Source organism: Dermacentor silvarum, chromosome 5 (assembly GCF_013339745.2).
Source record: "Dermacentor silvarum isolate Dsil-2018 chromosome 5, BIME_Dsil_1.4, whole genome shotgun sequence".
NCBI lineage: Eukaryota > Metazoa > Arthropoda > Arachnida > Ixodida > Ixodidae > Dermacentor > Dermacentor silvarum.
The window spans coordinates 122,387,195-122,400,729 of record NC_051158.1 but is presented as its reverse complement, the minus strand read 5'-3'; the positions used below and the strand labels follow the sequence as shown (position 1 = coordinate 122,400,729).

Below are 13,535 nucleotides of genomic sequence, written 5' to 3'. Positions count from 1 at the left end.
GTTAAAATAATTAACTTTATTTTGCCAAATAATATGCTGTGCTAAATTGGGTACCAGGCAAGACGTGTTTTTTCGAAGATACACATTTTTATCACAAGTGAAGTGTTGTAATGGTAAATGCTTTTCTTACAAACAGCTGATTGCGAAAATATTTATTCGCCATACTGTCCCTGCGAACGTGGATGCCCAGCGAAGCGGTTGAAAATCACCCCTACAATTGCTGAGAGGGCTATGAAATGCTTCATTGCTTTAACGTATAGGTAGTATTAATAATTTAGGGTAATTCGAGTAAAGGTAATATTACAGCACGACACCCCCATAGCGGTGCTGCAACAACATTGAAAACAGTTGCTGGGCTGGTTCTTTTATATACGAAATGCTATGGAAACCACTTGCCACGTCGCAAGCTGCTGTCGGTGCGGCAGCAAGCGCAATAGTAATCATTACCGGGAAACGTATACGGGGAGTGCTACGTGCTTGGCATTGTTATTAGGAGCGCCTTATTATCAATTATGTGGTTCGCATGATCGTTTTGTGTCTCTTCTTTAGAGAAAGTTATGCGGTTGTTTATGTTGTAAGCGGGTTTCCAAAAGATCTATGTACTGTTCGCTTCACTTTGCCGACTCCTTGAAGCCTCTACCTTACGGGGATACGAGCCACTGCTCGTGGCCCTTTGACTGCCGCCAGGATCGGCCCGCATTTTTCTGACGGACGCGGACACGAAAAATGTCGACCAGCTAGAGGCTAACAGCCTAGCTGTAAAAAAAGAACACCAATGGTTACTATTTTGATTAGCCGCAGTGGAACCTCCTAGGACACATAAAAAATTAGTAGTGATAGTTTGGGCATAGATATACAAACAACAGAATTGTTTTGTAATGGCGTGTCCTCCGTTACCTAATTTCTTGATTGCTCCGGAAATACAAGAATATTTTCCCTGTACGTGTTCTACACATCAGGAAAGCGTTTCTTGCTGTTCGTCCTTGCAACATTAATCAAATAAAATTTTGGACATGAGCGTTGACACACACCTGCTTTCCAATTTGGGCCTGCTGGGAGAGTTCTGGAAAAAAGATGACATGTTGCTCAACATTACCAGCAAGACTTGTTTAGCGAAAAATAGAGCCAATTTGATAAGTGTAGGTACATATTGAAAATTTCATATGCTCCGTAACTCCCATATTCAATAATCCGTGATGAAACAATATTTTCCCACACAAAAACTATTTTTCCTATATGTTGTAGGATATTATTGGCTATGGAAATTATGTAGAAGGTGTTTTTTTTCAGTAGGGTATAATCAAAGTGCGGCTGCTGTGGCTTTGGCAATGTGAAGAGGTGTTCAAAACCTATATGGCGGAAGGAAGGAACAGGAAGAAACCCTAACGATCGCGCACTTGAGAACAGCAAATATTACGGCACAAGTGGCAACACCTACGCCAACAAATTCTAACTATGGAAGATGCTCCTGTCACGAGCCCGTCAAATAATATGACCATGACGGGAGGAATACGCACACAGCTGAACCAACAAAAGGGTCTACCATGAGGGTATCCGCAATCGGATACCCTCACGCGTGCTTCCTCTGCACGTAGAATTGCCGCGCGACTCGCCGCTCGAGGCACTTTGCGTGCATTTGCGGGCTTCTTTCACGCTCGGAAAAATACTTTTATGTCGCACGTATTGAGCAACAGAAAGCTGTATCGGTAGTTTTTCATGTTGCTCTACAACTTTCTTATTGACACTTCGATAATTAGGACAGCACATCTCGAGTTATACAATTAATTGCAATTACCTAATTAAATGTCCGTAACGAAAGAATTCCTGGAGGCAAGTCCACTGTACTGGGAACAATACACACTAGGTTTGCTTCGCTTAACGCCGTTCCTCTTTTTTTAATCGTGCTGCGTGATAGCTGGGACACCCTGTATATCTGTCAGCCTTAGCTCGTTCCCGCGAATCTGAAAAATTGATTTCCGTTTCTTACGGCTTCAAACAAATCACTAGTTTAGGGCACCTCTCAGGTAGATGAAGGGCGGACGCGTAGTATTTGACCTGTATAAAGCTCAGATAATCGTGGTCGCCGTGCTGAAAACGTACGGCGAGGAAGTTTGTTTCAATGTCAAGTATATGGCGAACCTGCAAAATCCAGAGTTAATGTAAACAAAGTTCATGTTCGTGCTCTTTTGATTGGTGCACTATTTTTAATCATACAATCTGAAAAAAAAGGCGTATGTTAGATCGCATCAACCATCATATAAATATATTAGTAAAATTCCAACAGGCTTAGAAAAGGTTATTCTGCATCTGCACAGTGAATTACCACAGTTCATGATTTCGCTATAGCGAATAATAGTAACAAACAAATCAACAACATTTTCATAGATTTCAGCAACACAGTTGACGATGTCGACCACAAGAAGTTACTTTTTATTTTACAGGAAGTCATCAAAATTACAGTATTGATGACCTGGTTGTCAGCCTGCCTAAGCAAGCAGCAGGAATGTGTTTGTAAAAACCACTCTTCACATAGGCGGACACTTTTAATTTTTCTGCGGGGGGGGGGGGGGGGGGCTGGAGCCTGACCAGCTTTCCGAACCCCACCCATATATATATATATATATATATATATATATCTATATATATATATAAAACCTTTCATAACAGTTACAGTGACAACTTGATGTGGCCTCGATAGATTGTTCACTGAAGTGACGAGCTTATATCAGTATTTGCAAGACCTCAGAGTAGTGTGAGGCTTGGGCTGGACGCAGGAAGACTCACATAGTAGGGAACGGCTTAATGCTGGCTTAATTTTACATACACATCACACCGACTGAGCACTGCAGCAGCAATGGCTTCACTGACTCGCCATGGCGGGCAAACAAACAAAGGGATTAGGCTGCCGGAAATGGAAGCAGGCAAGGTAGGCGACGATGTCGGCGCGGCTACTTGCTGCGCGGGACACGTTGCGCCATCTGTAGCCGCTCAGACCAACTAGGCCAAGCACACATCACTCACATTCCATCCCCGTCCGGGTGACCAAGTCCGTTGGTCTAACTTCGCGTCCACAGTCACTTAAGCACGAAGTATCACAAGTGACGGGGAAGGTGGCGCACACGCTGTTGGCGCTGAGGCTGTGTCTGGTCGATGACCGCTTCATCATCAGGGACTGTAGTGGAGGATCTCTCCCCTTCAAGGCTGGACGAAAGGTGTGCAACAGGAGATGATGGAGGCACATACAACTTGATTTGCGAAACATGCACAGTTCTTGGCTGGTTAAGCAATCGAGCTGTCACTCCTGACGCACGCAAAGTCTTGAATGTGGATGCAGTCAACTGCTCAGTGAGACGGTATATCCCTCTGAAGCAAGGGGCCTTTTCTCGTGGGGCGCTGGCGCTTGACGTTTGACCCATAGTAGGTCACCTACTGTGAAGCTATGAGAGCGATGGGCACTATCATAGTGGCGTTTGCGGTAGGCTTGAGCTGCTTCTGAATTGGCATATACCTCTGAACGTTGCGCTGTTACGTCGAGGACGCGCTCAACAAGGCCAATTTGTTGGAGCGACTGTTGCTGCTGGAGAGGAACCTTAGGCACGTAGCTGAAGAGTAACTGGAAGGGCGAAAAGCTTGTGCTAGAGTTCACCGAGGTGTTGACCGCAAAGGCTGCTTCATGGAGCTTTGCAGGCCATGATAAAGGTTCCAAAGCGCATATTTTTCGTAACACTGTAAGTAATGTTCCATTGCTACGTTCAACGAGGCCGTTCCCTTCCGGTCGGTAGGCTGTTGAAAAGTGCAGCTCAACGTTATGTAGACGCATGAACCGCTTGAACTCTGTCGGCTCAAAGGTTGACCCATGGTCAGAGAGGCAGTGGTCAGGTGCACCATAGCAGTAAAATACTTTATGCAAAGTATTAGTAACTTCGCGTGCCGAGGTTGAAAAAACGGCTGCTGGAGCAATAAAGCGAGTTGCAAAATCCCGTTCAGTATGTACCGTGATGAGTTGCTGGGAGGCATAGTTATGTGGTCGATAGCAATGCTTGCGAATGAAACATCTGAAGTGGGCATTTTTCCAAGACAACCAACACTTCTAGAGGTTGGACGGTTATACTGCTGGCAGCACTGGCAGGATGACACGTAGCTCTTGACTGCTTTTCCCATATCTGGCCACCAGTAGCGGTCTTGCACTTTGTGTAAAGTCCGGTTAACGTCGAAGTGACCTGCACCACCATGTTGTCACCTTTACTTGGGAGTGTGGAGAGTTGCGAGCATGCGCTACTCTCGATGGAGGAGAGACACGACTGGTGGCACAGCAAACGAGGATTTAATATGTACAAGGACGGTAGACGCACGCGGCACACAAAACTCAAACCATAACTCAAAACTAAGGGCACGCCAAACTAAACATAACTCCACGTAGATGCTTACTTAATATAAAATGCAACACTCTAACTAAATACAACGCTACTAAATAAGGACTATCTCATTTCCGGAGCCTAGCTCCGCCTTATAAGTCTCTAAGTCAGTCCTAGTCTTCGCTCACCAAAGTTTGGCCACCCTGGCCCCGGCCTAACTGCGTTGCAAGTCATAAACGTAGGCTCTTACGGACCGACGACTTGAAGTTCCTCTCGTCGGGTCCAAGTCGTATTCGTTCGGGGCGTCGTTACTGCCGTAGATGCCGACGACTCGCGTTGCCTCTTTTGTCGGCGGTGAGCTCGTCGGCTCGTCGGTGGTGAGCTCGTCAGCTCGTTAGCGATGGCGCTCAGCGTAGCTTAGGCCCACCTGCCTAGGCCTAACGTTGGGATGTCGGTGATGAGCTCGTCGGCTCGTCAGCAATGGCGCGCGGCGTTGCTTAGGCCCACTTGGATAGGCCTAGCGTCTGGGTGCGTCGCTACCTCTTCGTGAGTGCTGACGTGGCGTCCCGTGGAGAATCAAACGTGCCGGTCTGCCGTAGAAGGGGGAGCCTCTCTGGGGTGCCTGGTCCTGCCGTGAGAAGCTACAGCTCGTCCAGGAGCCTCGCCCGAACTTGCCGAGGTCGACGGCCACACCTTGGACGGCCAGCGTCGCGGACTCAACCAGACCCCCAAGTCTCCCGTCGCCAGAACATAGCTGGAGATGCGACCTTCCTGACCCGGTGCCACGTTGAAACTCCACGGACAGCGCCGTTCATCCCTCGACTACGCCTCGGTTCGTGCGCCTCGCGCGCTCGCGCCGTTCGGAACACCGGGCATCGCGTGCTCCTCTTCTTTTTCGCGCCACAGGCGGCCTCTTACATGTGACACATGTAGTGCCTAGAAAATGGTAGGGCGCAATGACGATGGCGCTACAAGAGCATAGGTTCCTGCCGGTGTCTGATGATATAGAATGTTGTCGACTAGATTGAACTCGACCGGGGCTCCATCAGCAAGGCTTTGAAGAATTGCGCTGCATTCAGGGTCTTTTTCTTGAGCGGTAGCCAGTGTGTGGGCGGAGTGTGTGACTGCACACAAAAGTCGAGACAAATGGTCAGCTACAACATTCTGCCGTCCTGGCAAATGTATGACAGAGAAGTCAAATTGAACCAAGTCGATTGAGCATGGACGTAAATCTGCGAGATGGTTTCACACACTTGGTCAAGCATGCAACAGTCCAGTTATCTGTAACTAGGACGTACTTCCTTCTGATTAGATACTGACGAAATTTCGCTGTTATCGCCCAATGTACTGCGATGCCTTCCCACACGTTACTGTGAAGCTTGCGTTCGTCTAGTGTCAGGGATCGCCTAGCATAGGCAATAATACATTCTTTGCCATCCTAAAATTGTGACAACACTGCTCCTATGGCTTCACCAGAAGCATCAGTGGTTACTGTTGTTGCTGCAGATTGATTGGAGTGAGCAAGTAGTGGTGGCTCTGTGAGGGCTGAGCAAATAGTCTAGAAGGCACTTTCGCATTCTGGGGACCACACAAATGTGGACGACTTGAGAAGGGCTTGAAGAGGGGCTGCCACTTTAGCGAAACTCTTGATGAATCGACGGTAAAAGCTGGCTGTCTGTATCCAGGAAAGGACTTCCTTTTCGTTTCGAGGAGTTGCGATACGGCACATGGCAGCTGCTCTTTCTGGATCCGGGCGATGGCCTTCGCTTGATATGATGAACCCAAGAAATTTGATGCAAGCGAGACCGAAGGAACATTTGTCAAGTGAGGCCTTAAGTCCACTGGCATGCAGCAACTAGAGGGCTTCTTGCATAAGGTCTGCGAATGTGGCAAATGACTCTGCGTAGATAAGGATGTCGTCGAGATATACTCGTATGCCGCATTTGTCCGGGCGAGGGTGAAGGTCTTGGAATACCAATTGCGTGGCTCGCTGAAATGTGGACGGCGCATTCTTTAATCCGAATGGCATTCGGGTCCACATGTAAGTTCCGTGGTGGGTGATGAATGCTGTTTTCTCATAGTCCTGGGGTCTCAGGCTGACTTGCCAGTAGGCGCACTCATCGTCCCTTCTGGCCAAGTAGGCACAGCCAGCGATGTCCTGAATGATGTCATCTACCAGTGGTAAGGGGTGTACAACCTTGATCATACGTTCATTGAGTGGAATGTAATTCACACACAAGCGCTTCTTTCCACCGCGAGACACCACAACGACTGGAAATTCCCACGGCCCCGATGCGGGGAGTATGATATTTTGAGCAAGGAGCTTTTTGATTTGCCTGTCGAGGAATTGCCTGTCTTCTAGCGCATATCTGTAAGGGCTCCGGCTGTACGGCACAGTATTAGGCAGCAAATCAATGCGATGTTGCATGACGGTAAAATGACCAATGGCATCTTCATGGCGAGAAAAGACTGCATTGTTCTTGGCCAGTATGTCAGCAATGACAGACTGCTGTTCAGGGGAGAGCTGGCTGCCTAGGTTGGCTGGTGGAAGTTCGGGGTGGATGGTTACAGGCACCGTAGTGCAGACTTGTAGTGTGGCAGTGCTGCTGTCCAATGGCACTGTCTTCGCCGCCAAAACTTGCCACTGAGGCTGTTCTTGCGAAGGTAAGGGTTCTCGTTGTATACAGTCTTGTGACATTGCTTCTGCCGGCGCAAAAAGTTTTGAGCGGGCTAAAATGACGGTATTGTCCATTCGTGGGATAAGACGCTGAGTGGCCAAAAGCATTACACCCGTGGCTGGATGTTGCAGCTGAGTGGGCTCTGGTGGCTGGAAGATCAAATGGGCTCGCGCTGCCAAAAACCAGTCTTCACCCAGAATAAGGGGTAGGACGTTGTTCTCCAAAACTGTTGGCTCAACCATTCTATTGATAGGGACAATAGTTATCTTAAGGAGGGCGAACCCAACTGGTAGTGCTGTACCACCTCCAACGACATCAAGAGGGGAATTAGTCCATGGCGAGATCATTGCAGAAGGTAGGATGGCTTTAGAAATCAATGTCACGTTTGAGCCAGAGTCCCTATATGCTTCGTATTCTCCGACTCCTGCAACAGTCGCCGTGAAAAATGGACATTGATGTTGGGAGCCTTCAAGTTTGTCAGGCATACTGTGAAAGGCCCGTGGCTGTTAGCATCACGGATGGTTGACGATGCGGTTCGTGGTGCCCTGTTGCTAAGCGAGGGACATGCTGCCGCCAAATGTCCTAACTCTTTACACTTGTAACAGACCGCTTGTGCGATGTCTTGGCCGCTCCGAAATGCTGGGGCCCCATACTGTGCAGAAATCACTTCGTATCTTCACTCCTGTTGTTCCTTGGACAAATCTGAAATGCGCTGTCTTGGCTGTGCTGTTGTAGCTGTTTGCGGAGCTGGTGGCTGGAAGATACACCGCTGACGTCCTGAATTGGCACTTTGAAATGAACGAGGGGGTGGCTTCTGTAGAAGCACCGGTTGCTTTACGCTTGCCCTGTCGTGGGCATGTTGAGTGCACTTGTATAGGCTTGTGCACGTGGACATGAAGTCACGCACTGTTGACGGCCTATTAGCCGCGATGGCTGCAATGTCATGTGGCTCTTGAAGACCTTGTAGTGGGTAATCAATATTCTGGGCGTCGGTAAGGCTGACGGGGCAGCTTTCAATCACACGCAGCTTTGCGTAGGCGTACTCTTGCAGGCTCTCGCCTGGGCCCTGTCTGATCCTTATGACGCCTTCTTGCCACTCGATGAGGGTCAGCTCCGACGAAAATGCTTCCTTCAGAGCAGTGCTCCATGTTTCCCAGGTTGAATGCTGATTTCCAAAAGCGAGGTGCCAATTCCGAGCTCTGCCTTTCAGTTTACTTGCGGTAATGAGACGGGTGGTGGCGTCATCCCATGCGGCAAGCTGCTGTACCCGGCGGACGTCATTGAGCCAGACATTAACATTTTGTGCTGGAGACTGGTCAAATTAAGCAATCGATGACGACACGTCTGGCAGTGTGGTAATTGTAGTCGAGGGGCGTGGCAGCTGTTGAAACAGAAGTGCCAGACTTTCGAGCGTCGCGGGATCAAGGGTCAAACCTGAGTGGACGGCGGTATCCGCCCTCTCCACGCTTGACCGCGGCGTTGCCTCACGACGCTGGTGAATGTCGACTTAGAGCCGGTGCTCTCTAGCTCGCGTCAGGCCAATTCTTCTCGGATAAGGTCGACTCCGAGCCGCGACATGGTCGTCGAGTCAAGCTCCTCCCAAATAATTCCGGGCATGATGCACTGCGAAACGAGGCTGGGCGCACGGGAGACTAAGCGAGTGAGCGCTAAGCCACAGGCTATGCGGGGGATCCAAGTTAGTTCTTGGCTAGTTGTCAACATTCACGGCACTCTTCATATGACGGCGGTGCTTTTCTTCTGATTCGGAGTGAACACAGACGAGCGGTAAAATGGCAGGAGTATCTTCAGGCGTGAGTCTTCGGCGGCGTGAGTGTGTGAGTACAATGACGAATGTGGTTGAAAGGCGTACTGACCGGCGTTCGACGCTGGCGTTGACCAAAAGGCGTTCTTGAGCTGCCATGGCTGAGTGGCTAGGCTGAGGTTCGGGATCGACTGCGCCAGATGTGAGTGAGGCTTGGGCTGGACTCAGGAAGACTCACATAGTAGGGAAGGGTTTAATGCTGGCTTAATGTTACATACACATCACACCGACTGAGCACAAAAGCAGCAATGGCTTCACTGACTCGCCATGGCGGGCAAACAAACAAAGGGATGAGGCTGCCGGAAACGGAAGCAGGCAAGGTAGGCGACGATGTCGGCGAGGCTACTTGCTGCGCAGGACACGTTGCGCCATCTGTAGCCGCCCAGACTAACTAGGCCAAGCACACATCACTCACAGTAGGAGACCATGCAGTTTTAGAGCCTAAGTCCCCTTGCACCGCCCAGAGACTGGCTTCTCTTGGTTGAGCCATGCGACAAACAGATTCAGTTGAACACGTTAGGGAGATATATGTGTTTTGTGCGTATTATGTCGCACAAGTACACATCTATGAAAAAAGCTATGTAACGCCTTCTAAAGGTTTTAATACAAAAGATACAATCAAGAAATCGTTTCCTGACGAAAGGTCAGTTCTTGAGAAGATAAGACATAACAAAATTAAACGATATATAACAATTTCTGAACACAACTTATGACTAGAATTATTAGCAGAATTATAATGTGATTCAATAATGCTATACTTTCATTACGTGTCAAAGCATGCCTTATGCCACTGGTTTCGTTTATTTTCCGGAGGCGGAATAAAGGATTATAGAGAAAAATTATCAGGTGCCCAAATAAATAAACACAATAACAAATAAATAAAGAAGACAGCGATATCTCAAAAGCGCGAAAAGACTCGATAGCAAATATAGGAACAGCGTGGATTGTGTTATTGAGCGGAAAATTCAGTACATGACGAATAAAAATTAATAAGCAAAATGCACAGATAGACTAGGGAGTTTTACAAATAGCGCCACCACGCGTGTTTTCTTACCCAAATGGCATCACTCTGCTTGTGCTGTTATGTACCCCATTATTGTTCCTTTGTGTAACTTTTTGGGTTGTTTTGAAAGGCAGGTGGTTTGCTTTGAGGTGTAAGTTGGTTGTCCTCTTCTATTAAAGACAGCAGTTAGTTGTCTGATGCGACGATTTCACCATTTTTGAAAAAGTGTTCGTTCGGGCACTTGATCTGGAAATGAAGTTGCCGGCAATCTTATTCGAATTGATTTTGCGGCACAGTTCTTTGTGGGCGTTCAAAGTTGCCAGATGGTTCAAACGGGCTTGTCCAGTCGTCGACCGCAAGTACGTTTCCAATCGCCGAAGGCACGAAAAACACCTCTCGGATGTGGTCGACGAGACCGGTATGGCCAACGCAATTTTTTTAGCTTGGCAATTTCCGGCAAGAGGTTTCCCAGGTGTTCGGCCTAGCCTCCGTAAACATGTGCACGTCGTCCTCGAATGTGTACAATGATGCCGATCTTTGCTGGCTTAAAATGTCAATTAGCATATCTATGTGCAAAATCAGGCGTCCTGGTTTAAGGTCGTCACCGTACAACTATGTTATATATGCTTCGTCTTCCTTCCCTATGGCAAGCTGCTCAATGTGGGACTTATGCTGCCACGTATCAGGTGGATATCTGTTGTTTAACGAAGACAGCAATGTGTCAAGTACTTCATAGAACCTCTGGCAGTAAATGTCACTCACTGATGGAAATACGTGAGCTGGGTAACCTTCTTAATGGCAGCGTGGAGTCTTCTTTCGCCTAGCAGCTAGAACACGCGGTCCTCAAGTCCTACTTTTCCTGCCTCTTCTATACATAAGCGGGTCACGCGCTTTATTTTGATGTTAATCTGCGTCGAGTTCAAGCTTGAGCCATCCGAGATGGATAGTCCCTGCGCGTGCGCTGTCTCCCCGCGGGCCTAGTGTTATGTTTCCGCTGGTGATGGTGGAAAGTACGCTTCCATTTCAGCGTCAGACGGGTTCTGGCGAAGTACCGATAAGGTAGGTGCCCACTGTTGGTTTTATCGTTGGTTCTCATGCTGTCTTTTAGCCGGTGCACATTGGAACATCAGCAGCTGCAGTAGATGCGAGCTCGACACCTGTTTTCTATTTCTCCTTTTATTGCGACAGCAATTGTATCGACGCTCCAGGCAAATTTTCGTTGTCGTCGTCGCCGTGATATTCCGTATAAAGTAAAATGTCATATGAGTGAGCGACTTATACACTGTGGGTCCGTAACAATGAGCCGCAACAGCCGTAACAAGAGCCCGTAACAATGAGCCGAAAAGGATGGCTAGTTAATGGACATTCTCTTCCCACGCGCTCAATATTCGGGTTAGTTGGAGTTCACGTGATCAAATGCGCGCATGGGGAGGAGAACACACGTCTTCTCATCTAGCCCTGCCGCAGCTGCGAATTACTGTGAACGGTTGACGCTTACGCGTCCCGCGTTCCGTATCCAATTGTTGGTAATCATTGGGGGGGGGGGGGGGGGGGGGTGCAATGATCAAGGGCAAGCAGGGTGGCTGCTAACTTCATGCGCGCTGTCTTCCTTCTTAGGCTGTTTTTCCACGCCCCAAGTGTTACAGATCGCATAGCCTAAGTTAACAGACAGGGGTAATTGGAGATCGCTGACAGAGGCCGTCCTGTAGTGGATATAAAAATATGCAGATGATGATGATGATGAATCAAATTTTCGGAGTCATGGTGAATAGCATTGTTGTACGAACCGTTCGCCCCCGCTGCTGGCGTTCTTCATAATGCCAGTGTTGTGATAGCGACTATTCCTGGTCATCCAGCGAGATATTATGTTTACATGGTCCGTGCATTGCACGATGTTCGTTATTTTAATTAGTAAGTAAATATTACTAAAATTTATATAGGCGATGCAACCAACGTACAGACTTCTGTAACGGCAGCACTTTTTGCCGCAATTCTGACGAACCTTACATGGAACCGGGCCACTTTATCTAATTTTTCCAACTACGAGTATGAAATACGCCGTAAACCTCCGCGATTGCCTCCTCTCGCCGTCTTTAGTCGTGTACAACTTTAGAGGGCGGGCACTCTAGACTGCAGTCATGAGCCGGACGGCCGGTGACTCCGCCGACGGAGGACATGGCAGCAGCGCTTCATAACTGTAATTCTTTAACTTAAAGGAAATTTACCTTTTGCAACAAAAAACGGCAGATATTTTGTGCACATGGTTCCTTTTTCCTTACAATGGACTTTATAGGCATGTTTTTTTTGTAGAAAATCCTTAAGGTGTCTACCTTGCTTTTTGCATTATCTCTTGCAAATTTTTAACGCGGGTCGTGTTCACATAGATTTGCCAGAACCTACCATAGATTATAAAATGGATTCAACAGGTCACACCTAACACCGCATCAGAAAAATATGATACAGTGCAATGAAGAAGAGTTGCCTACGCCTCAGCAGCATCGCCACCGGCATGAGCTCGTGCAGGCAGTACACGCAGCGAGAGGCGTGATGATTTCAGCGTTCGCGGTTCGAAGGGAGAGGTCGAATAAAGGCGGCAGAGCCTGTCGTAATATGCCACAGAGTTGGGCGGAAATCACGGATACGGCGGCTCCTGTATCGACAAGTGCCAGGATGGCGATTCCTTCGAGATACACTTCAATTACGTTGCCTGGAGAGGGACGAGGACTTGTGCATTGGGACGTGGACGCTGTTCGTGCCTCGGGGACTGCGGCCATCAGTTTTCCGGCTCGGTGGGTCTGGTACGGCGAAGCATCGGAGAATGCGAGCGACGACGTGGAGATGGTGAGCGGCGGGTAGACGTGAGTCGGCGATCAGGGCCAATGAAGAGGTAGGAAGACTAAAAGGCGAAGAGGATAACTGAGCGTGAAAGCTGGCGCCCGCCAGATGTTCGTAAAAGGAAGCATGCGACGACGGCAATGGCGCGCCACATGACCAGCTCCACCACAAGCAAAACAAATTGGACGGTCATTGAAGGCGCGCCATTGTTGGGGGTAAGCTCCGACTCGTGGCTGAGAAGTCGGAAAATGCTGCGGTCTGGTAGCGGCATAGGCGTCGGCAAAAAGGTCGGTGGTCGAGGCATAGGGGCGGCGAGAGCGTTTGTGGATGAGGTCGGGCAACTGGTTCAGCGTACGTGAGCGGTGCAGTGACTGGCATCGGATCACGGGCTGGAGGAAAGGCTTGAGAAACTTGCTCCTGGATGAAGTCGTGGATCGTAGGTGCCAAAGCGGGTGGTTAATCCGGGATGCAAAACATGAAAGATAGCTGGCGAGCGACATCTACGCGAACGAACTCCTGAATCTTTAGAAACAGAGTAGCATGGTCGTCGCCGACTCCAAGGCTGGACAGAGTTCGCTGGTGCAGCGGGACGTCTGGTGGGAAGCCGCTGCCTGCGCAACTCGTCGTAACTCTGACACAATTCCATCACTTCGACGACAGTGCGAGGACTCCTTGATAATAACATCTGGAACGCGTCGCCCTCAATACCCTTCATTATATGCTTGATCTTCTCCTCCTCAGACATTGACGTGTTCACCTTTTGCAAAGGTCGACAAAGTCCTAACTGTAGCTCCTGAAATTCTCTCCGATCTCTTGGGATCTTGTACGCAAACGTTGTTCTG

At 48.7% G+C, this 13,535-nt stretch overlaps 1 protein-coding gene across 3 annotated transcripts in view; it reads right to left on the bottom strand.

Moving 5' to 3' along the window:
- LOC125945981 (uncharacterized) overlaps positions 1 to 13,535 on the bottom strand; it is a 526,632-nt gene that overhangs the window by 45,203 nt on the left and 467,894 nt on the right. For 2 of the 3 annotated variants that reach the window (XM_049668439.1, XM_049668438.1), the window contains exon 5: positions 1,032 to 1,063. The exons of the other annotated variant lie outside the window; for it this stretch is intronic. In XM_049668439.1, the coding sequence (XP_049524396.1) occupies positions 1,032 to 1,063 (32 nt within the window). The remainder of the gene's footprint in view (positions 1 to 1,031; positions 1,064 to 13,535) is intronic. 3 annotated transcript variants of the gene reach the window in all.